At 43.3% G+C, this 25,536-nt stretch overlaps 1 protein-coding gene across 2 annotated transcripts in view; it reads right to left on the bottom strand.

The window, feature by feature from the left end:
- Positions 1 to 21,549, bottom strand: part of NR3C1 (nuclear receptor subfamily 3 group C member 1) — a 73,620-nt gene extending 52,071 nt beyond the window's left edge. Inside the window, exons 1-2 of one of the 2 annotated variants that reach the window (XM_056348070.1) lie at positions 21,265 to 21,549; positions 18,021 to 19,209 (exon numbers count right to left, since the gene is read on the bottom strand). In XM_056348070.1, the coding sequence (XP_056204045.1) occupies positions 18,021 to 19,195 (1,175 nt within the window). In that variant the 5' untranslated portion in view covers positions 19,196 to 19,209; positions 21,265 to 21,549. Of the gene's footprint in view, positions 1 to 18,020; positions 19,210 to 21,264 lie in introns of those variants that run through there. The other variant, XM_056348071.1, reaches the window with a different exon arrangement.
- Between the last annotated feature and the right edge of the window lie 3,987 nt (positions 21,550 to 25,536).

Below are 25,536 nucleotides of genomic sequence, written 5' to 3'. Positions count from 1 at the left end.
AATGCTACAGAAGTGTTAGTAGAAGCTAATGATAACACAGACACCTGCAGAAAGAGGAAAGTAATAAAGTTCTCCAGTTTACAACATCTCACTGAGAAATGTAAACAGAAAATAATGGAGACAAACTAACATGAACACCTGCTGCTGGAGAATTCAAAAGTTATTCAGATGCACAGACTAAGAGACAGTGCTGTGAAAAGAAGGATCTCAAGTAGTCCAGGGCACTATGAAAGGTAGAACAGCTCCTCCTCAAGAAACTGCTGTACAAAGTGCAGTTACACAGTTTGTTTTCAAGATTCAATCAACAAGGACATGACTGTTCAAAGACTAACTTAAACAAAAAAAATACTCCTTTTTAAGTTATTGGAAAATATTACTTGACTGGGATCCAGAACTAAGAGCAAGACAGCAAAGCAACGCACGCAGGTGCGACGCAATATTCAGCGAGGGCGGTGCCACTAGTTGCTCCCAGCCTGGTCTCATTTATGGGCATGAAAAAAGTTCTTCAAAATACAAGCTGGAGAAGGTAATTATTCTCATTTTAACAGCAGTGTCTAGTCATCAGCTTGTCTGTGTTACTCTTAACTTTTCACATGTTGTGTAAGGGTAAGTCCAAGCAATTAATACTTTGCAGTATCTGCACGAAGACTCTTTCTGCTTAGAAAGAATCAGAAAAAACCCTCAGGGAAGAAATACACAAAGAATTCCTAACAGCATTCCCTACTTATGCATCAAGCACAACTTTACTCACTAAAATTAACGGGAAAACTGTTACAGATTAATAATCATGGAAAAGAACAGAAGTAACACAAGGTACTGCAGACAAAAACTTATGAAAAGGGATTCAGCTGGTCCTTTCCGATCAGTGTTAGGAAAGGACGACTGTTGGGATCCCATGGCAAGAGGGTGCATGCGACCTGCCCCACAGCACTGACTCTGCACTTTCAGACCCAAACCAAACCGTTTTCCAAACACACACAACCGAACAACTGAAATGAGTACAAGCTCTTTCCCAATAGCCAATTTACTCACCTTGTAAAAATCCCCAGATTTAATGCGTCTTTAAAACTAGACGCTTAGAAGTACCGGCAAGCGTTGCTAACCAAGGAACAACAAATACAATCATGTTCCCAAGAAAAGAATGGTTATAAATTTAAGAGCACTGAGTTCCATCCTTTGCTGTTAGAAAATGAATATAAATAAATTATTGGAATAGCTAAAACATTTTCAATTTCTATTTTTTCTTGAACGACAATATATGCTGTATTTGTAGAAAATACTTCTACATATTACATTTAGATTTGTAAAAATCTGTACTAATGCTATTAAATTTATAATTATTCCATTACTATAAACAAATTGCAGTTAAGTTGGAGAGAAAGCAGCCATGTAAGTGAAAAGATTTTCCAGTTTTGCAAAACTGGGGGGGGGCTGACTGCTTTTGACATGTGTCTGTGACAGCAGCACAGGAGTCAAAACAATGTTCATCACTGCTACAGCAATCTGAAGTGTGTGTGTGTGACCCAACAGGGACAGCTAGGGAAAATAACTGATGATAATATAAAGATAGGTTACTCTGTCATACATAATAGCAGATTTTAATTGCTTAGAGGTCTTTGGAGCTACGACTACTGTATGAAACAAGCGAAAGATAGCTTTCCGGCATGTAGGAATTTCCCTAAGCAGCAGTTTGAACTGCCCGCTTCCTACAATTACTTTGATTTATCTGCAATTTTAAAGACAAAACGAAGCATCCAATTTAACACACTGGGCAGGGGGAATACACACGCATGTGAATATACATTAACAATGAGGAAAAAAAGTTGTGCAGGAAGACATCACTATGGCCACCACAGATTTCACTAATTCTTAACACTATCATACATGACATTCTCTTTGCTGCCACCTTCCCCCTCCATTTTGTCTGTTTAGCTTGTTGACATGCAGGGACAATTTCTTAAGCACTGGAGACAAACACCTGACATAAGTGTTCTGATAGTAAATGAAAAACACATCCAACCCCCCTCAAGAGCAGGCAACATGGAATGAATGAGTACCACCTTGAAGATGCAAGCACACCAAGGCTCACAGAACATAAGCCAGAGGGCATTCTCTTTATTCTTCTTGGTCATAAAACTCCTCGTTTACCTTTTCGGCTGCTGTTGCACACAGAGCTAACAATTTCACAAAACTATCACTGATAACCCAGACTCTCTTCCCAAGGCCCATCTGCCAGCTCTGAGATCCATACTGTACAAGCAACATATAGATAATATTCCCTAGACACATAACTGCACATTTTCTACATGGAGGGTGCCCTGTTAGCTTGGGCTTGTCTTTGTGCTCACTGCGCTCTCAGAGAGCTTTCTAGCCTGACACTCAACCCCTCAAAATAGCTTTGTATCAGCTAACCCAGAAACCTCTCTGCACATTCCCTTTTCAGGCCCCGTCTCAGCACTGACCCACAAGGAACCAGGCAGTTGACTTCTCATCCCGAAGAGCAACTACTAAATCCCACCCTTCGCTTCCTATTCTATAACCAGCTCTCAAGCCCACAAAAGAGCCACTCTTCCAGTTCCGTGAAAACTCAGGGGGTTTTGTTGGTTCCCTTCTTTCTAAATGGCCTCTGGCAAGGAAGCAAGTCAAAGCTCAAAAGAAAAAAAATAATCAATATATTCAGGTCAATTGGACTTCAATGGTCCACAGGCTCACTGACAAGCTCACAGAAACACAGGCTATCAGACGAGGTGGTGTTTTCCATCCAGGAGCAAGGACAGCTCTTTCCCAAGAGATTTGCGTGCTTGGTGATCTTACAGCTTTACAACCTAATACCCTGCTGGGGCAGAAGTCAAGCTAACTGACCCACACTGCCCCAGGTCCCACGGAGCCATGGTTTTCAAAGGACAAACATCGGTAGCCCCATCACACGTGGCTGGTTTATCAGAGAGGCCACCTTTGCTGGCTGGCAGGTCCTTCAGGGCTTCTGGGCAAATGCCACCCAGGCCCTGTAGCCCATTAACACTGCACTGCTCTGCCTGGCCGAAGCCCTTGCACCCATGTCCCTTGGCCCAGCGGGGTTCCTCCAGGAGCCCCTGCAGCCCACGCCGCTGGGGCAGAGAACGTGTCCCATGGCCCTGTCAGGCCCCAGACGTCCCTCACTTGCCCACCGCCCCATGTCCTTCTGCTGGTTCCCACCCCAGCCCCTGCCAGCAGGCTGCTCTGCAAGCCACCAGACTGGGCACCTTCTGCAAGGCACTTCACCAACTCATTTTCTTGATCTCTGTAATCTCCTATTTATATTTGAACTTACATCTTTATGGCATTTTTGTTCACCACAACTGGGGAAGCTTTTCCCTGTTTTAATATGCTTTTTTCCTTTTCCTCCTCCCCCACCAATTGAGCTACTTGGAGCTATCAGTGTATCAAAGCAATACAATTCTGGCACACAGTACTGTTAGGTGTTCTGAGCTGTTTACAGGGGTTCCTTGGTGTTGGTGCTACATTTTTTAAGTTTTGTCTTTAAGCCAACTGCCTAATTTACATGTACTTCCCCCTTTTACAATTGCCTACACACTGGAGTGACTTGGCTTGCTTTCTCCATCAACACTGCCTAACTCAGCAGTCTTGTGATGGCTACTGCAAAGCAGCTCTCCCACCAGGGCCCTCTCTAGCCAGCTCACAGCATCACTGGAAATTACATCTGGAAGCCCACCTTCCCTTGCTGCGTTACACATGGAATCTCAGGATATATCAAGCAAGTTGCACCAAACACAGCCATGCTGGTTCCAGCAAGGACAGTCTGATGTCGCTGGTGACAAAACACTGGGATAAGACAGCTGTACCTGCACCACACACAGAAACTGCCCAGAAATACAACACAATGGATGTATCTGTGGACCCCTCCGTAGTCTTTGAAGGCCGTTAGCTTCCCAGTCCTATGAATATCCTGACATAGTTTACCACTTAGTTATGGAGTTTCTTACAACATGATAGAGAATTACCTTTGATAGAACACCGGATTTTAAACACAATCTGGAGAAATCTACTTTACAATTAGCACCCAATCAACAGGTATCATTTAGTAAGCAAGTTACATGTGTCTAGAAGGAATACGCCAAAGTCACAAATAGTTGTTATGTGGTACCCAACTGCCTTTAAAGTGTTCCAAAACCCCTCAGAGTCTACAGACCTTTTGAATACACGACCAAACCAGATCAAAAAATCTGATCCCATCCTGCAGAAGAACATCTGTCCTGTGACAGTGGCTTCTATCAGGGTGGGGGGGACACACCACCATGCTCAGATTGCATCTTCAAAGTAATTTTTTCAACTTCCAATGCACAGACAAGGAGTTATGCCATCTTCACAAAAGCAGAACCATTACAAATAGCTTTGAGTAGGATAAACACCAGTCAACAAAAGACTTTGTTGCATTCATTTCCCTTTTAAAATACAGAACCTAGAAAGAGACTCCCTGGTCCAAAAAAAAGAGCCCACATTCATCCTTATATGCCAAAAGAATACGCACACCCCCTCAAGACACCAACAGTAGCAGTTGCGGAAATAAATATCTCTGCGATTGCTGAAATAAACTTTTGGATATTTCTGACAAAAATTGGAATTGCAGTTTTGCCATCTATTTCCATAAAGTTTTAGGGCTTCCCTTGTTAGGTTATGTGTTCCATTTCATTTTTAAATTACAATGGCAGTTTTAAGATGTCCACGTCTTGAAACGCTGCATACAAGAAAACAGAGGTTGGTAGCACTTATGAATGCTTGGAAAGATTCAAAGAGCTAAACGTTGCATTTCCTTTAAAGCTCTTCCTCAGTTTAGAGGCTGGGGTCAGCCAGGAATAGAAACATAAGTCACTTCCTCCCTCCCCAATGGTATGCTGTGCAACTTACCCATATAGTTTTGATCTACAAGATGGAACAAACTGAGTCACAGAACCAAATGGACTATCAGCGGTATTCCAACCTTCTGATTGTTATTTAATACCAGATGTTCCAAACCCTGAACGTGTTAAGAGTCTTTAAAGAAGAATCTTTAAAGTAATAAAATAGGCCCAAGCTCATTTGTCAAACCAGTTGCTCTGGTTGGAAAGTAGCTGTCAAATATCTAGTGTGACTAAGAATGTAACCTTGCAGGCTTCCTAATATTAACTGCTCACTTAAATAAAAAAAAATAAAAGAATGCTCTGCTACTCAAAATAAAGAACTCAGCATTCAGATTTTTACAACACTTACATATTATCCAAGGAGTTTTAGCAATAACTTTCATTTTTATTAAATTACGCACATAACTTGTAAATAACCTGGCATTTCATTTGAACAGTCTTCTTCAACTATGGAAAGCTACAAAACTTGTTAGGTTGGTTTTGTTAAAAATGAAGGTGTCAGAATAGCTTCCTCATCAGTTTAGAAAATGGCAGATACGTGGGACTTAGTAGAAATGTATGTTCAGGAAGGACAGAATTCATAAAACTATGAGAAAATGAAACCAAAGGACTTTACACCAGACCAGGACTCAAGATTTTTTAAAAAAATATTTCCCACTGAAATCAGTGTGGCCAAATGGCCTTTTTAAAGCCTGGGCTGGGTTGTAACACAGTAGAACAGGTTAGGGAAAATGCTTTTCTTGAAATATGCATCTAAGTAGTAGCTCTTTTTTCTACACGTGACACCTAGAAAAACTGTATTTGCGATACAGGATCTCTTTCGTTCTTTGTGATACTTCAAATAATAAGAGAGCACATAATTTAACGTTCATTTTTCTTTTAAAACCTTGAGCTTTTATCAGTATCATTTGGTCAAAGCAAGTAACAGAAAAAGCATTACAAGTCTCCCCTTTTCTGCAAAAAGGTATTACATAATTTATAGAATCAATAGGCAAGATAGAGATACTATCATTCTTTACAAATTCAATTTTAATCTATGTTTGTTTGGAAATCCGAGTAAGGCACATGCTTTATTTATTTTCAAGTAAGTATAACTTATGACCTTTCACTTTTTCTTTCTTTGTATTTTATTCCATTTTAAACTACTCTTTTTACAGCAAGTATCTCTTCAATAATTTATCATATTCGTAAGACAATCCTACTGAGCTAAATGAAAACACAGTAATTTCTTTTGCTGAAATTAAAGAGTTAAGAAAGAGTGCTGCAACCCTTCAGCCTCATCATAGCTGTTTTCCTCTAGAATCTACCAGAGATGATATGGAATCAATGAAAACAGCATACTAATAATGGCTGACTAATATCTTTTTGGAGTTTCCTTATCAAGATCTTAAAACATTTTAAAAGTTAAAATTTGGTAAGAGAACAGTTTCTTGCACTCATGAGAAAGCTGTTACCCAGAGATGAATCTGTTTTTAATGTACTCGAGAGTAAAAAAACCAACCACCTGGTTTCTTTAGGTTAAATGATCCCCCAGCTTTCAGATACAACTGAGGACAGTCTTTAACCCCATCTCTTATCACTGAAAACTTCTCCATTTTCTGCTTTATGAGCACATGCCCTCACCCCCCAGCCCCACTTCCCCACCACCACTGTGAGCTCTGGGTCCCCGAGGCCTGAGGCAGGGGTGTGCATCATGTACCACACAGGGCTGTGACCATCGGCCTCTCCACACCGGTAAAAGGCTATATAAACATGTAAGACCATATATCTTTAAAAAGAAAGTCCAAATAGTATATGTCTGTTCTTCCCACTCTTAGTTTCATTATGTAATTCAACTACCCTCCATACTTGATTTGCATTTGCCTTATAAAAGGACAGCATACCTACACCAGAAATTTCTCAATTTGCAGTTTGGTTCAGCCCTGCAGTTGGATTTGAGCTGTGCTCAAATGCAAGCCCCTCGCTGGTGAGCATTGCCTGTAACACCTCCTCACACGAGACTCACCAGCAACATGTCAGCAAGTGCCAACCTCTACAAGGCTGCTCCACAAGGCCACCATACTAAGGTCTGTAGTAATTTTAAGAGCCTATGGGCACCTATACTGGACAGAAGATTCCTATTTGGTGCAAGATCTGCCTCATCACCTGTCAACACAAAGACATCAGTAGGGTTTGTAAATCGCATTTATTACAAAAGTGCAATGACAGAACAGGCTGGATTCAAGGATCCCTGAAGGCCCCTTCAATCCCATCGCTTGTGTTTCTGCGACCACTTACAAACAGGAGGTATATTCCTCCCCCCTTCCTCCTCTAGTTATTAGCTTATGTACTCGGGTCCTTGCCTGAGGAACCAGCATCCTGCCCAAAGGAGAGGACTCCTTCACATGCCCCCAGCCCCCTCTTTGCTCACAACCTGTGTTAATCCATTTCATCCAACTCACCTGTTAATTTAAATTGTCTTAAGTGAAGTTTTTCCCACTGACTAAAGACCAATTGATAAGGGATTCTAGCATTCAGAAAGAATCTGAATTGGTCATTTCATATACAGTCTGCTGCTATTTCAATAAACATTTATTATCTCACTAAAATTAAACTGTGATGTGGAATTCCATACTCCTTCACTTATCTCCAGCATGCAAAAGCTTTTCTGGATACCACATTCAAGATCTCTAATTTTTAAAGCCTTTTTAAATGCCCATTCTCAGATAAGACTGTTTTTCTTAACTTTTGGCTAATATTCTGATCTACTCCACATGTAAGAGAACCAAGATGCAGAGCTCTTTAAAAAAAATAAAATAATTAATTATATCTACAAGCACATCACCCTCATATTAGGACAACACAATTAGTTTTGGAGCAATTAATAAGTAACAGAAGATTAACAAAAATTCATCAAGCAAAACAAACCATCAAGGGCAGCAAAAGTAACCCATGAAAAAAATGAGAGAGAAAAGAACAGCTAGGTAACATGCAAACTGAAATCTGGACATTAAACCATAAAGTCTGCAAGTAGGCATTTGGGTTTTTAAGTTAACATGCATGGACTGCAATCTTGCATAGCAAATCCACATGTGCGCATGCAGCACATGCATGCTTTCAGCACCGATTTATTCAAAACCTTTAGCTGGCGGCTTCAGTAAGTTATTGCTTCAGAAAGGTAACAGAAAACTCTTACAAAGGGACAAAAATAATCAAGAAGAAAAAAATACACAGGTACACAGTGATACATAGTCATGCCTATGGAGTAGATGTGTTGATTTAAAATATTACCAATTTATATAATCTCATCAAATGAAGAGCTACGGAAAAACTATACATTTTATTTACAATAGCACATTATAACTGTATTTATACACACCTGATTTTTAAGTGGTATGAGAGACCACACAATCCTTTCCTGACAAAGTACCGATTTGACAGTCAACCTCTTTCAAAGCCATACCATGCATCCTTGTCTCTCCGTGTCAGTGAATGAATCAGTAGTTAAAAACTGCTTAGAAGAGCAGCACAGAATCAGGCTCCAACACTGACAACTAAAATCCAGAGGCACACCAGGTTCAGTTTACCAGCCACCCCAAGTGTGACTCCTGGTGTTATGGAGATGCTCTGCCATGAAGCAGTTGTCATCTGCAGCGCCTGATGTGTTCTGCCAGCACTATCCTCGCAGAGGTCCCCTTCCACACAAAGTCATACCAGACCCTATTACCACATCATTACATATGATCACACGCACACACCAGGCGACCAGGTCTCCAAGCAATGACAACAAAAATAAACCGCATCAGCTGCTCTTTTCTGTCACAGATACCAGACTCAGCTCAGGAGAGACCAGCACACAGCACAGTAGCCCTTCTGCACCTTGTCAATAAAAATAACAAAAAACCCCAGAACCTCACACTTGTGCTCTCAAAAGCAGGTGATCATGGCATGGGAAGGCACGGCTTAGCTACATACCACCCAGGGTTCAGAGAACTCATGGATGTCCTGAAGTCAAAAGCCAGGCCAGGTGCTCGCATACCCCAAGCAGCAGTGTCCTTTCTGAACATCCAGCCGGGAAGCAAGAGCACAGACAAAGCCCTCTCCCATCATAAACAATTCACACAGCCGGAAAGGAGCTGTATCGTGGCTAGAGGACTCTCATCCAAGGCAAAAACCTCATTTTCTAAACATTTCACAAGATTTCCAACCATAGATGTCCAGTTTTCACACATACCTCACTCCACCAGAGACAGGCAGCCAAGCTACTGCCCGCTTGTGAACAGAGAGGTCATCCACCTTCAAACCCCTCTTCTCAATGAGTACTAAGCAGGTAGGCATTCAAATATTCAGAGACAGGAACACACACATAAAAAACCACCACCCCACACCCCAAGTTTCTAAAACAAGACCGAAGTCCCTAACGCAGTCAGCAGCCCACCCCAACAGATCTTTCAGATAAGGACAATTATAGGACTTTTCCCAATCTTCTGGAGAGGCAGATCATCAAGTATCAGATCTCAGATCCTCCAAAACAAAGCCAAGCAACAAAGCAAACCAAGCCATAAAGCTGTAATATCACTTCCATTATTTCCTTATTTGAATAAACTACTTACTTCCCCGATACTCCATTGTTTGCTCTTACCTGACGGTACAGCGAGTTTCCCCGATAGCATTTTGAGGCAAACTACTCATTTGTGTCCCAATTTCTTTTTTAAAAGAAAACTAGCACCCTTAGCAGTATTTACTTACTAAAAACTTAAGTTATGCAAATGAAAGCAACCAGAAATACGAAGTATCTTGGTAAAGCAACAGAAGAGTAAGTTGTGCCCTGCTGCTCCTAAGTTTCATATTAAATCTTGTGTGACCATGACGCATAAATAGCATCAGATCATGATCTCCAGCTGTTTTCTGACACACAGTAACTGTACAAACCTATTACAAACAGTTTGAAGAATGCATTACTGTAAAATATAATATGGAACTCAGTTTCTTAACTAAATTACAGTAGCAGTGAAATTAATTCAATTATTATTATTTTGGAAATCCTTCCCCAACAGCAGTTTTGCCTTTGCAATCTCTGGAAAATTGAGATATTTGATTAAGAAGTAGAAGCTGCGTATAATATTGCATCTCCACAACAAAATATTATCAGCTTGTTGGATGTTAATTTTCAAAGTACATCAGAATTCTAATTTTCTAGCAAGGCTCAACACAGACCGAGAGCTCCACAGATACAGCTCGAATATGGAATTTTAATGATAGGCAACCGATACAGACTATATTAAGAATGCAGTTGGCTGGTACAGAAATGTGTTCCACAGAAGATGTCAAGAAGACTTCTGAAGAGCATGATTTCCTCCAGAAATCCACACAATTGTACTGATTATTGACTCAAGGAACCATTATTATAAAACTCTACATGATATCCTGGGTAAGTAACACTGCATCCTGGAATCTAAAGTTAAGTCTCACATGACAACAGCAAGAAAAACTGACATCATCTACATTACAAAATTGAACTCCAGTTGCCAGCCAGCATTATGTCCCTGCTACTGCCAAAACGCACCTCTGGGACATGTGAAGCTGCCATGTGATAAATTCAGCGGTGCAGGCCCACGTAAGTAGAAAAGATGTCTTTTGTCACAGTATATAGTTATATTTCCAGCAATACAGTGCATAGCTTGCACACAAGGAGACGTTGTTTCAGCCAGGAAAAGAATTTTGGTAGAAAACATCACAGTCAAGGTTAGCATAAGCTGAGTCAGGTAAGCATGTAGAAGGTAGGTGCACAACACTATACCTTCTTTGTAGTGAGGATGAGGTAAGAAGGAAAACTCCAGGAGAGGCAGAGTAATTGCGCTAAATTGTGTTCCCAACCCAACACACTACTTCTGGAAGCACAATTACTCACCCCTCCAGTAAGTACCATAATTCAGGATGCTGGACTCGCCATGCACGAGGGACAACCCACACCTTCCTGTACTCCTGCGGAATGGCAGCTAAAGTTGCACATCCGCAGTCTTTCAGCTTCCTTTTAAGTAAGCCCACAACACTGAAGTACTCCAACAAGTGATGAAGTACACCCTGTACAGGTAGCCCTCTGCTTAGATTCCTTTGCAGGTGACCTGCAAAGCTATACTCACAATTTTTCTCACCCTCACATATGGGCAAAGTAACTGTAATTTTGCATTTAATTTTTTTTCCCCACAGATATTTAGAATTAGTTGATGTGAAGTCAAGTGCCAAGACAATGAGCTGAAATAAGTGTGTGTGTGTGTGATCTATTCCAGCTGTAATGGTTCACTTCTGTGCCACGGTGATGACGCCATCCACTGACAGTATCTGCCTAGTATTTCCAGAACCCAGCATTACGAACAAGATTAACTCCTGGTCTAAGAGTGTCTTGGTTATTTAGGCAAAGGCTCTGTAATAAATGGATATTAGACTATAGTGAATCAGCCAGAAAACCGCTGTAATGAGAACACAAATAATCTGTACATACAACAATGCAATACATTAATACTTCAGTAAATAAGATTAAAATTTGTGTAATACTACCAGGCTCTGGAAAACAAACACTACAAAACTAAAGATGGCTTAACACAAGCAGCTCCCAGGCTCTGTTGCACAGCGTACTGTACAGTTAAACATTTTTCCCAGAAACTACCTTGTTGCACACACACTTGTTCCTGTGTTTCTAAGAACAGTTAGAAGTTGATCATTTTATGAATGCATTTTAAAGTTCATTTCTGTATGCCAGAGGTTGACACCCTTTCAGTTCTTCTAATGACACAAAATCAAGACAACTTGTAACTACAGCTCTACAACGTTTTTCCTATTGCTTGTAACTTGGACTGAGCACACGATTTTATTGGTATGTTTTTTATCTCAAGAACAATGACATTGGAACCATTCACAGAATGTGTATGTTATTCCGTACCAGCACATCAGCAGCAGGATATTGGCTTAGGCCAGGGGTCCTCAAACTTTTTAAACAGGGGGCCGGCGCACGGATGAAGTGGCAGGCAGCCATCTGCGGCTGCTTGGTTTCCCCCCCCAGTCCCTGGCGGGGGGAGCAAGGGGGTCTGTAAATACTGGGGGCCAGACTGAGGACCCTGGGGGGCCGTAACCAGCCCGCGGGCCGTAGTTTGAGGACCCCTGGCTTAGGCAGTCTTCATCTACCCCAGAAAATGAATGGAGATATAATTGTGTCTTGCAATATTCCACAAGCCAGGGTTTTGTGAAGAGAGAAGTTACTACCGAGAAATACAAGTTCATTTTCTCCCAGGCAAATTTCTGAGTGCTGAGTACTTGCTCTCCTCTTGTAAGAGGAGACACTGATCATAACATCCAGTGGTGCGAGAACAGATGTTTCTCAGGCCAGTGGTAAAAATCTTTAATAAAATGTCCTAAGAAAAGGACTCCAGATCACACTCTGCACTAAAATGTCAACACTGAACCCCTTGTTTGCTCCAAGAAGCATTCCAAAGAGACCCAGAAGCCACAGACTACTGAAAAAAATATTTTAAAATAAATCTATTAGCTTCTTTTTATGACCAGCTTACAGTAAGAGGATAATGAGTTAAGAGTTTGGTGTCTTGACTGAATATTGTAGAGCAATAAAGAAAATACAAAGCAGCACAGCTAAAATTTTTGCAACCAACTCATTAGAGGACTCAAAGCAGTCAGTAGAGCATCCGTTCCACTGAACTACATCTTACAGACAAGGCAGTAAAGAGCTGTGAAGATAACGTGTACTTGAGCCTGAAGACACATTGGCATGAGCACTGGCTTTCCCATCATACTTAAGACTAACTGTGGAGTTATGATCGCTAGAACAACAGTATCTGCCTTGGAAACTCGACTAGGTTAAGCACACTCGTCAGTGAACAGCACTCATGGACAGAGATGCTGAATCCACCAGTGTGGAAATAAGAGAAACAACGTATGTAATTTTGCAAAGCATTAGAAGCCTGAACCGTCAAGCTTTGGCACAAGCATTACATCCAAGACAGCAGTGACAGGTTCTTCCTCTATGATCTTCACTACTTGAAGACAGGCAACATTAAAAAAAAAAAAGTTTAAAAAAAATGAAACAAAGTAGAGGAAGCCCCCAGAGGCCCACCTCCTAGGTGCAGCTACAAAAAGGGACCTAGGATAAGAGAAGGACTTTTAACCTTTTAAAAAGTAGAAATAATTCCGGTTTGCAGTTACCTATATGCATAGAACAGCTACAGCTTGTTCATCTCCAGAATGAGCAGTAATAGTCAAGGTAAGAAGGGACATTTGCATCTCCAGGACAATTTGCTCTCACTGTACGAAAGTAATCTTTAAACACGGTAAATATATGATGTAGGAGTTGTGTAATACATATGTTTCACATTTACAAGAAGATCCCGTCAGTAGGGCTGGTTCAACTACAGTTTTGCTTTCACTGGTAGCAGAAGAGTACAACAGGGTTTGACCACTATTTAAGACGGATAAAAAAATGCAATGGGCAACAAAAATCAGCTTGTGTTTCAGAAGCTAGAACCAAGTTTAAAACAGAGACTGTTGTAGGGGGAAACAAATTAGCAGAAATTAAAAATTTGGTTTGGATTAAAAAAACCAAACAAACTTACTCGGCCGTCAGCTAGCTGAATGGATCAGCTAAAAACTGGAAAAAAATGGATTACATCTTACATGATCTATCATTTACCTAGCTACCTCTTCATCTTGCCTTATAGCACATTCTGCAGGACATTCCCGATTCAGCCCTTTCTGCAAAAACAATTAGATTTTTTTGTCATGTATTTCCAAGACTCAAAACCCAAGTACAGTATTACATGAAGCTGACAAATCACAACAAAGACTACTGAAACACTGAGCACTCAAAATAACAAGTCTGGTTTTTATATCAAGATAGAATTATTTAAAAAGACATATTTATGTATGTACCATACATTACATACTGCTGAGTCAGACAACATTTGAAGTACTATGTCCAACCATGCCAAGCTGCTGGCCTTGGCCAAATGCCAAGCTGAAACAATGCAGTAAGACAAACAGACAACTGACCTTTACCATTTCTAGTAAACGATGACTTTTTTTCCCCCTTCCTTCTAGTAAAACTTCCAAGTCCAAGAAGAATCCCAGTTAAAGAGAATGGCAGAAAGGTAACTTGTCCTGGAAAGAAGGCTTTGGACTGCGACTGACCAGCAAAACTTTTTCTCCCTTCCAGATTCTCCGCTTCTCTCTGCTCTTGCCCTTTCTTAAACTTCCTTAATGATCCTTATCCCCCATAAGCTTAAGTACTAGGAATGGTTTCAAACGTAGTAAGAGAAGCTGTAACACTGCCAATGGGGCCCAGTTTTTGTAAATTCTGGCTGTAGGCTAGAAAAAGCAGCACACAGAAACCCCTGCGTCGCTGTGTTGTTTCTCATCGTCCTTTGTTCCCCCCACAAGCCACATCTCCAGGAAGTCAGAGGAATAAAAAAAGTTGAGCAATGGATTTAATGTATACACCACACAAGAGTCCTACGACTGTGTATTGCTAAAATAATTTCCCTGAAATTTATCAGTTTTCACTGGCATTTCTGTAGTAAATCACAAATACTATCCCATCAGAAAAAGACACCATCAAACCTTCTAATTCTCCAGCAAAGCATTTACCAAACAATTTCAGGCTGTTCTACTACTTTTCCAGGTGCTGTCTCACTTCTATTATAGAAAATCTAAGGCAAATTGTCTCAGCCTACTTTTTCCCTCCCTCTTCTATCCACCTTCTCCTTAGTTTGCTTCACTGTGATAGCTCAGCAGGTCCCTCAGATGGGAGACCTCGCCAAAGCAACCCTGGAACAAAGCTGTCCTGCTGTCACAGGGTTTCACTGCTGTTCAGAAAGATACTGAGTGCTAGCTGCTGAACACCGAGCTGCAGCTCCAAGTTTGCACATCACCACAAGCACTAGCAGACACTTCCACAACCCTGAGATACAGACAGCAATTTATTGACTCTTGCCAATTCACTCGCATCAAACAAATTTCTGAAGTTTGTATTCTGCTTCAGAATACCTCCTGCTGTTCATAGGAAAACTGATTAGTTTTCTCAGTCCTGATTATCACTTGTCTCATTAGCGACAGCATGCTGTGCTATACTTAGAAGCAAAATAACTCAAAAATTGCATGACATCAAGACTGCGTGTCTATGAAGAGACATTACATGCTTTCCATTAAAAGTCAGATTAAATACTACCTGAACACAGGACAGAACTGCAGCTTTTCTTCCCACATATTTAGTATATAATTAATAAGTTATGAATAGTCAAATAGTTCTACCAACAGCAGTATTTCCTACTGGAAACCGAAGTTTAGCAATTCTAAATTCCCAAGATCCCATTCTAAATTCCCAAGATCCCAGCCTTCACCGCACACAAATAGTACCTAAAAGAAAAAAACAAAACAAACCAACCAACCAAAAGACCACAGGTACCTGGCAAGATAGTCCTTCTTTTGTTTCTAAAACAAACGCCAATTTTCTTAAGTCGTGTGTAACATAAACAAATCCACAATACATCACCTTAAACTAACCTAGTTTAGACCAAATATTTCTGTCAGGGTTCCGGAAGAAAGAGAATTCCTGCTTTAAACCCAGGGTTCATCAGCATCTCAAACATTGTAAAAAAAAAAAAAAAAAAAAAAAAGATGGAGTTGCCTCTATTTTATTAAAAACAATATATAATAAACCCAAGCAATGTTATTTTTAGAATTGGACTTCACAGTTTTAGCATACAAAAATCCTTGGGAACTAAGGACAGCTTTCATAAAGGCCACAAATAATGAATTTTTCTGCAAAACTCAACTAGAAGCCACCCCCAAATTCTTTACATGATCCTTAAATTGAGAAAAAAACCCCAACCATCCATTATCTTAAGGCAAAAGAAAGCAACAAAACAGATTACAACCTTGCAGGAAGCAAGAACAGCTATGCTTGCAGCAGTGTTGTTAATACTGCCCAGTGATGGAGGCAGACTTTTGCCTACCGTGCTGAGGATGCTCCCTTGCCTACAGCAGAGCTTTGCTGAGGGCCGCTGCCAGCTCTCCCCAGCACGCACGCCTACCGCTGCCTGCTCAGTTCCAACACAAACACACCAAGCACGCTCCTCAGAATTGCTTCATAAAGGCGACGATAACATCTAGCACTGTTGTCCTTTATACTCTAGGATCAGATGTATTCTGTACACATTAGGAGCTTGAGTGGGTTTTTCATCACAACATTATGAGAAACAAAGTATATAAAATTAGTGTTTATGAAATTCTCCAAAAATTGTACAAATATCTATGTGTAAACAGTTCACCTATGAATGTGCATGGTTCTACCCAAACAATTCTGTAAATCAAAAACAATGCATGAACTTTACAGAAACATTCTCATAAGTGAGGTTTCCATTATCAACAAGGAATCTGCTTACTTAAACAGCCACTGAAATTCACCTCCCAAACCCAATAATGGTACTTCTTGCTTTGATACAGATTTTATAACAACTGCCATTAAGGACAGAGTGAGAACAAAATAAAATAAAAAACCAACACCAAAATAACCCCATGAAATAAACTAAAAACACCACAGAAGTTGGACTGATTACGCAAAAGGTAAGTGCAAAGGATTTCTACTTTGTCAAAATAAGTGGTAAGATACATTCAATATTCATATACTGAAGTGGAATTTATCCACGAATTTAGATTTTCCTTTCTGGATTCCTTACATTACAAATTGCTTTACACTCTTAAAAAAAAAAAAAAAAAAAGAAATAAAAAAGAAAAAAAAAGATATCTTCACTACAAAAATGAAAAACTATGAAAGAAATCTAGAATGAAAGCAAGTTAAAAGTTGCCCTCCTGAAACAACGGAGAAATCCTCACACACCTCATTCCAACTGTGGGAAAACACGAGCATATAACGTGTGGGGAGAGCTCCAAGACTGGCGGCTGACACTCTGGGGATGAATTGTCAGTGGGGTGATAAAAAAAGAAACTTAAAACAGATACTTCATTAAAAGCCTACAATTTCTGCTTTTACATATATGGACTTAAAGAGCCATTTTCTAACTGAGACTCCACAGAAACACAGCAAACACCTCTTCCTCCATTGAGAGCAAACACTCTGCCTGTGCAAGTACATGATAAAGAAAGAACAGCTAAGGAAAACATACAACTGGGTGTTCATACTGAAATGAGAACTTGTGCCCAGCTGCGAGAGATGTCCACAGCTACCCATTGAGATAGATGCCACTCCATACTTACCCCTGAACGGCAGAGGAAAAGTGTTTTACTTGAGTATCTGCAGCATTGAATTACTTGGAGAAAACACTACTTGACTGCAAGTAACTACACTAAGTCACTTAGACACATACTAACCAGCTCCCCTAAAATACCCTGCTCTCAAAAAACAGCTATTAGCAAGCCCTCCTGTAGTTCTATTTAAGAGTTAAATTCCAGGTATGTTTAAAATCTTACTGCAAATATTCTTATGTCTTTAAATGCAGTTATTAAACAAACCGCTGAGTATTTCCTACTAGGAATCTTCTTGTCCATGTAAGGTAAATGCAATACCAAGCAAAGCTAGAACTCTAGTTCAGCTTAGATGTAATTCTAGAGATTTACCGAGCAACTAAGTTATTTTTGTGCATAACATTTAAGTAACACTAAGAAGAAAAAAAAACCCACAGTGACCGATTCTCTAACCCTCCAGAACAAGTAGTTTTTGTATACAGTTAAATACTTCCCTCTATACTGCCTTCCTTCTATCCTGCCTTGTATATGAATCCTTCTACCACATACTCAAATTTCATTGTAGGTTGTATCTTAGAATTTTTATTTTTATGTGTTTCTTTTTTTAAAACATGTCAGCTCCCCTTCTCTTTTCTTCCCTTTAATACCAATAGTTGAGTACATGGTTAAAGCTCCTATTGTACTACAGAATAAACAAACACCAGCCATGTCTGATCAGACAGCCATACGTAACAAATGAAACAGGGATGACTGACTTCGAAAGGAAAAAACCCAAAACCACTAACAAACACAAAACAACAAACCCAAACTAGCATGCATGCAGCTGTGCTAAACATTCTTGTAGTATTTTAATAAAGAGCATGAAAAACTAATTACCTTGAATAGCCATTAGAGAAAGCAGGTCTGCCAGAAAGGTTGAGTGTTCCCAAAGGAGCTAAGGTCTCATCCCCTGATCCCTGGCACCTATTCCAATTTTCTGAACTCGCAGGAAGAGATGGAATGATATTAAAAATTGGTTTCTGATCCTGCTGCTGAGAGAGCGATGCAGTATTTAAATCATAGTGATATATCTGTCCCCCAGAGGTACTGACACCATGGATAGATATGGCAGAGACTTTAGTACCCAGCAAGTTAGACCCAGAGAAGCTTGCCTGACAATAAATTGGGCCCATGTTTTCTTGCTTTATGCCAGGAGTACAGAGTTCAATGAAGTCTTCCTTTTCTGTTTTCACTTGAGGCATTGGCATTTTGGAACTGGGCAAAAGGTCACCATGGTCATTAATTTTAGGTTTAGTGTCACATAAAACAGGAGGCTTGCAGTCTTCACTGAGATTTCCTTCCAGGAGAAATGCATCATCTGCAGATATAGGGGACAGCAAGCCACCATCATCTAGCAATGGGTCAAGTCTCCATGGGCTCCCATTGGGCTCTTTGCCAGGAGACACCGGCGGCAATTCTAAATCCTGGAGAATATCCAGGGTGCTTTGGTCTTCAGAGAATAACTTCAAGTTGCCACCGTTGGAGCCAACCTGGCTTTGGACTGCAGCTCCTGAATCTAAAGGTATGTTGCGGCCAGCCATGCCCGGGAAATCCGGCTCAAGCGGCACCTCAGAAGATATTGCTCCCTTTGTGTCCTCAGCCAGGCTTGAGGACTTATTCAAGCTCGCAATACTTTCTTCCAGGAGCCTGAAGTCTGTTTCTCCAGAAGAGATGCCAATTTGGCCCTGCTGGGAAAATCCAAGGTCATTTCCCATCACTTTTGCATCTGTTTCACCCATGTAAAGTCCCATCGAGAGTGATACTGCCTTGGAAAGGTCTGGCTGAGGCACATTTTTTACTAATCCTTTTGAAAAGTCAGCCGAAGCAGCTTGCTGATTGGAATCTGACTGAGAAGAAGCGGGGAGAGGAGATGTAGACACAGGGGCTTGTACAGTAGCTCCACCCCTGAAGGGTGGATGAAAGTCCATCACGATCCCTCCTTTGGTACTGATGAGCGCATTTTTCCTTGTTTCGTCTTGATCCGACGAGTTAAGCAATTCTTTGGAATCCATTACTTGAACATTAGCTATAAAAAGATCACAAGCATTCAAAGTTAGCACAGCAAGGGTATTTTAGTAACAGCTTACACACAACCACCACCAACAAAAAAAGTCTAAATCATTAGCCTAGTGAACCTGGTTTAGCTGCTCTGAGAACGAAAGCACAGCAAATTAAACTGCGAACTGGCAAGAGCCACATCTTTCTCAAACCCACTGGTGCTGTTTCTGGGGTTTTGTTTGTTGGTGGTTTTTTATTATTATTATTATTACTATTAGTTATTTCTCACTGGTAACAAGGAAGTATATTTTTAAAGCTTTTCTAAGCCTGGATGAAGTGGTATGTCTGCCTGCATGCAATTCAAAATCAGACGACAGCATATGACATCTTTCTGAACACACTCTCTCTCTGTTACTGAACCTAGCAAGTAAGGAAGTGTAGGAATTGTTATAGTACCCAATTTACAGATTTTGCAAGCTAATGTTCCCTGGTATTTAATTACACTTTGAGCAGGGCAGGGGAGAAAGACATTTCTCGTCTTTCCCGAGTCAGTTCCCTCTCTCCCTCCAGGTCCAGATGTAACACCCACAACATGTACCGAAGGCTCCAGAGGCAGCTCTCTAATGCAGCACCTACTGGCTGGACCAAATTCTGTTACTGTCCCGGAGCAACACAATCCCCCTACTACACAACACAAGGTTTGAGATTTTTGCATTGGTCTGGCTTACAACGCAACTCGTGAGTCTTCAAATAAATCTCAGATTTATAAACAAAAGCTAACTAAAAATAAAATAAAAAAAGAATTTTTATTAGCGTCAAACACTTTTACCAGCTCATGGCTGTTCTTCAAACACACCTAACATGAATCTCCTAAGTTTGATCAGTTTGTATCTGCTACATTTATTTTCAGCACAGACCATAAATATTTGGAGAACAACTGTAAAGTCTTTGGCAAACTTTCTATAACATTTGTCTACAGCCAAACAGTCAGAGCAACCCGCTAGCGGTGACCAGCTCATGCTCCCCTTGGTCTGTAAGAGCAGGCGATGCCCATGTTATTAGGCCATGGCATTATTAGTTAAGCAGTGACCCCAGAGTGTCCACAAGTCTATAGTCATCTTAATTACAAACCCGCCGGCTCTGTCGCCCATTTTCTCCAGACTGCCGACCAACACTGCTGCTTTCTCTATGCCAAAGTTAAGGCTGTGATCAACAGAAAGTCCTCACGTATAAAAATTTTAAGGTGGCCCCAGCGAGCTTCAGTCTGAGCAAAAGCGTCCCGAGCAGCAGCTCCTCGACGGGAAAACCCTTCCTGGGCCTTCGACGGCACCTGGCAGGGCTGCCCGCCGCCTGACCCCAGCGTCCCACCGGGGGCCGCGCTCCGCCCGGCCGGCCCCACCGCGCGGGGGGCCAGGCGCAGCGGGCAGCACGGGAGCACCGCGGGGCTGCGTAAGGTGCGCGCCACATCAGCGACTGGGAGGAAAAAAATACTGTAACTGTCAACCTGCAGTTATGACTTTTTTTTTTTTTTTTTTACGTGAAGGGGAGGAAAAATGTAGTTATTCCACTTGACAATTTCCCCAACAGAATAAAGCGGCGAACCATCCAGCGCAGGAAACGTGTCAAAAGAATCAGATGCGAGTCTGCCCGAAGGGGCAAAAAGCTGCGAATACCGAAAACCGCCGAATTACACTAAATTCTCCTTTGCAAAGTACAGTTTTCAGAGAAATGTGTCGGGACCTGTTGAGCCGTCGCCGCGGCACACCCACTTCTGCAAAATAAGACCAGCCCACGGCCGCGCGGCGGCACCCCGCGCTGCTCCCCCTCCCCGCCCCTGACGCCCCGGCCCCCGGCCCCGCGCCGCTCCCCGGACCGCCCGCCGCCGCCGCCCTGGGCCCCCACCGCGGGGGAGGCCGCGCTCCGCCGTGCCCCCTCCCGTCCCACCCCGGGACCCTTCCGGGGGCGGCTCGGTATGTCCCCCCACCCGTGCTCGGGGCATTACTGCGCCGTGGCACCGCCGCCCCGCCCCCCCTCCCGCCAACTTCCCGGGACGAAGCCACGGCTTAGACCCCGGCCCCCTTACCTCGTCCGGGGGGTGGCGCTGGGGCTCCTTCAGCCGCCAACTGCCATCGCGGCGGGGGGGCAGCAGCCAGCGGGAAGGGGCGAGGGAGCGGGCGGGAGGAAGTCGACAGTCGCCCCTCCGGGGGCCGCGGCGGCGGCCAGCACCGCTCCGCCGCTCCTCCTCCTCCCGCCGGATCGAGACCCTGACCTAGTCCCCGCCCCGCCCGTCGCCGCCACCACCACCACCGCGGCGCCCCCTGCGTTAATTAGCACTAATTGCCTCCGCGGACTTTGTCCCCCCACCCCCGCCCCGCTCCTGCCTTCTCTCCGCGCCTCCCCGCCCCGTCCCTCCGCAGGGCAGCTCCGCGCTCGGCAGTGCTCTGCCCCCGCCACAAAATGGAGGACGGCGGCGACTGCCTCCTCCCCCTCCCTCCCTCCCTCCGCCTCCCCGACGTGGAGAGGGAGTGGAGACTGGCGGCAAGGAGAGGGGCGGCAGCAGCAGCGCGCCCGCTCCCGCTGCACGGCTCGGCTCGGCACTGCGCGGCCCGCTGGCGCTGGCGGCCCCTCGCTCGGGACCGCGGGGCAGTGCCCGCCGGGCCCAAGCGAGGGGAAACGGTGCAACCTGTTGGCTAAGGTGGGCAACTGCAGGCTGCGCCGAGGGGCCGCCCGCCGCCCCGCCTGCCCCGCGGCTCTCGCCCCTTCCCGGACGGCCCGGGCGCGCCCCCTCCCACCCACCCCAACAGTGGGTCCGCCGAGGGGTGGCGGGCGCCACCTCCGGGGTGGTCGCGCTGGGAAAGCTGCGGGGCCGCCCCGCTTCTTTCCTTTTTCACTTCCTCCGCTTCCTCCCGAAAGGGCGAAGCGCCCCGGGCGGCAGCTCTGAAGCGGGAGGGCCACCCTTCCCCGGGCGACTTCCCCCGCGCCTCAGCAGCCCGCCCCGCGGTCTCGCCGCTTCCCTCCGCGCGGTGGCGGCTGGGCAGCGCGGCCCGGCCCCGGGGGCAGCGGCGAGCTCCCCCCCCCCCATGGGTCCCGCCGTGGCAGCCCGCTTCCCCGCGGAGGGCTGGGACGGGGGTGCCGCGCTGGAAAGAGGCTGGACGCCGTGGGGAGGTCACCTCGGAGCTTGCTGGACAGCTCTAGGGGCGGCTGGGAGCTGGGCGGGCGGCCTGGGGAAAACCCGTGGAGAGGGACCCCGCGTCCCCTCAGCGGCCAAGGGGGCTGGGGTGGCGCGCCTGTCTCGTGGCAAGCACGGGCAGTACAGATGTTTTCATTGAGAAATACGAGTAAACCCCACAAAGGGTGCTAGCGTTTCACTGAGAAGTTAACAGATCCGGGTGTTTCTTGAGTTTAAAAGCAGCCGGGGAGCGTGCTGTCCGACGCCGGGCCCAGGCCGCAGCGGCGGGCGCGGGGCGCCAGGCTCGGCGCCCCTCAGCTGCGCGGGCCAGGGCAGGCCACGGGCGGCGGCACGGGAGCGGGCCGGGAGTTAAACCCACGAGGTAAAACAGCAAAGCAGCAAACCCTGCAGAACGAGCGGTTCTCCTGGTCTTGGCAGCTGATAGAGGTTCTGACGCTGGCAAAGAGAGAGGCTGTCCCTTCACGGAGGTGTCCCTCGTTCGGGTTTGGGACACTTAACATGAACTTGGAGATAACTCTATCAGTTGTACTGGGGCTGTGTCAACAAGCAGCATCTAGAAACGGTACATGCTACCAGTTGCATCAATGAAAGATGTTTTTGTCTTTCCAGCTGTTCAAATGCAGATTTGGGGGTTCTCCTACAAGGAAAGGAAGAGCCAAGTAAAAGCATAGATTTTAAGGCACGAATAATCTGCCCTAATTTTTGTTAAATTGTAGGTTTTTCACATGCCACGCTTGGGAAGATACTGTTTTACTTTAGAAATGCAAAATAAATGCATGCAATATTAGCTTAATATTCTCTTACATGTTGCAGATTATGAAAAATGGTTCTAAAAATTCTAGATTCTCCTCTGCAGTCTCCCTTAATCTAATGCATATTTGAAAGATGTGTTTAAAATAGCACTCAAAACTGTCTTCTGGTGCTTTTTGGATGATGCAATGAATTTACAGCTAACAGGAAACACTTCTTCCCATACAAGGGAAATAGAATAGCAGAAGTCAGACTATTCACAAATACTGTGAAATCTTTGTTGCCGGATACGGGAACATTGCAGAGGTCCTCGGTATTCAATAAAGGCAAGAATATCTCTCGAAGCATGAAATTCTAATCTGCTTCTGGCAGCGTACCTGGAAAATTGACTTCACTTTATTGCTCTGTGAGTATTCCACCACAGAAATTGTCTTGCATTTGGGGACCCCTCCTGCCACTGAAATCTGGTCAACTGAAATAACAGGGTATATATGGCCTGCAGAGGGGAGCTGAAACACTGCTGAATGTTGGCTTTGCTTAACTTTCTGTAGCTGGAAGGAACTTTTATGACAAAGCTGTTTAGTTCTAAGAGATTTAGATGTGAACATCTGTTTATAAATGCAACTCAGCTGCTTAATTGCACGGTAATGGGTAGAACATTCCTTCTCTAATGAATAATTCCATATCTTAATATCATCTTTTATCCCAAAGGACCTGATCTTAGACTGGTATACACAGTTTATTCACCAGCATCAGCCAGGGACACTGTACAACACTGCAAAACAGCGAGCAGAGGACATCTTACAGGTTTTTTGTGCTGGGAATACTGAGGCAGGCTGGAGTGCAGTATGTGCACAGTATGTGAACTCAGATCTGGCCAGGGCAGAATGATTCTTATTTGTACGCTCCTGAAAGATGTTTTTCACTTGTTGCTAAGCTCAGCAGCATGCGTTGCAAGGTCATTGTTGGTAAAACTCACCATTTGTTGGTAAACTGAACAACAGCAGTCACGTTCAAATATGAAGCTAGATTTGCTCATTGTCTTCAGGCTGCTACAATACATATGAATTCTGTCTCTTAGATTTGTTCCCTTTTGAATGTTTTGGGTAGAATTGAGCAGATGAAAGACTTTGGATATTTTCTGCTTCTACTCTGTACAGCTGGGAAAAGAATATTACCGATTCTCACTTCTTTTAGCTACAAGCGCTACTGAAACAGAACAAGCGCAAAGCCTGCAGAGGCATGCATGGCAGTGGCAGAATTATCCCTCTGCGATAACTTCACCACGTGCTACTCACTTGGCTTTGGACAAATCTTTCTGGCCTCATGCGGGTTTTCCTGTGTGACCAAACAACCCAAACATACCACCTCCCTTTGTTCTCCTTCAAACACAAATGTTTCCTAGGGCACTTGTATATTGTAAAAACAAATTTAATGTAAAACTTGGTAAGCTTGCGTGTTTTGGCTGACATTTTACAATGACATGCTACCCTGTCCCTGTATGTAACAACTTTGAATGCATTATGTGATGATGGTTGGAGTTAAACAAAACCTATCTTTGCTACTTTGTAAAAATGTATGAAATAAGTTAGGCTTTAAAAGACTTGTGATTTTTTTTCCTGTTTGAACTAAATTTTTAGAAGGTGATGAAGTTGACTGGCTGAAAATCTGCTGCTTGCATTGTGCTGATGATTATTTTGTTCCCTAAAAATCTATGATTTTTTTAAACAGCTGACATTGACGACTCTTCTTGGAACATAATCAACCTTCAAAATATTTTAATTGCCAAGTTTGAGTTTTCTACTTCTTGAGTTCAACCTGTTTTATTTTATATTCATATTTTAAATACATAAATGCTTACAGTCAAATGAAAATTGAGGCGTTGTTGGGTTTTAGAAGTGAGTGTGCTGTTGTGACAATGTGTCATCAAAATCTTCTGTTACTAAATATCCTGACCCTAGTATGAAGATATCTTGACCCAGATCAGAAAGCGTACCTCATCCCCCAGAGTACAGCTGGTAGTAGCACAGCTACTCTGGCTTTTACCACGGGAACCTCGGTAGTCCCCAGAAGAAAAAGAAAATTCTTACTGCAGCCTCCAAATATGTGGTTCATTTCATTCTGTCTCAGTCCAGCACAGGATTGCCTCATCCTGCTGAAAGTGTCAACACACGTAATAATTTTCTGTTTGGGGTAACAGGTTTTATGGCTTTGACTCCTGTTTGATACAAATCTTAACAAGACCACGTCTTCCACAAAATGTCAGCATTGTTCAATTATTTTCTACTGACCTGAGCAGAATGGTAATCTGGTAAAATCTGTACCTTCTTTCTTACAAGTTAGAAGTGAAGGTTTGGGGTTGGTTTTTTTTCCAAAATTCCACTAGTTCTCTTCTGCTAAATACACAAGTTATGC

The sequence above is a fragment of the Falco biarmicus genome, chromosome 8 (genome assembly GCF_023638135.1).
Source record: "Falco biarmicus isolate bFalBia1 chromosome 8, bFalBia1.pri, whole genome shotgun sequence".
NCBI classification, from domain to species: Eukaryota; Metazoa; Chordata; class Aves; order Falconiformes; family Falconidae; genus Falco; species Falco biarmicus.
The sequence above is the reverse complement of the archived record's forward strand: the minus strand, read 5'-3'. Positions and strand labels throughout refer to the sequence as shown.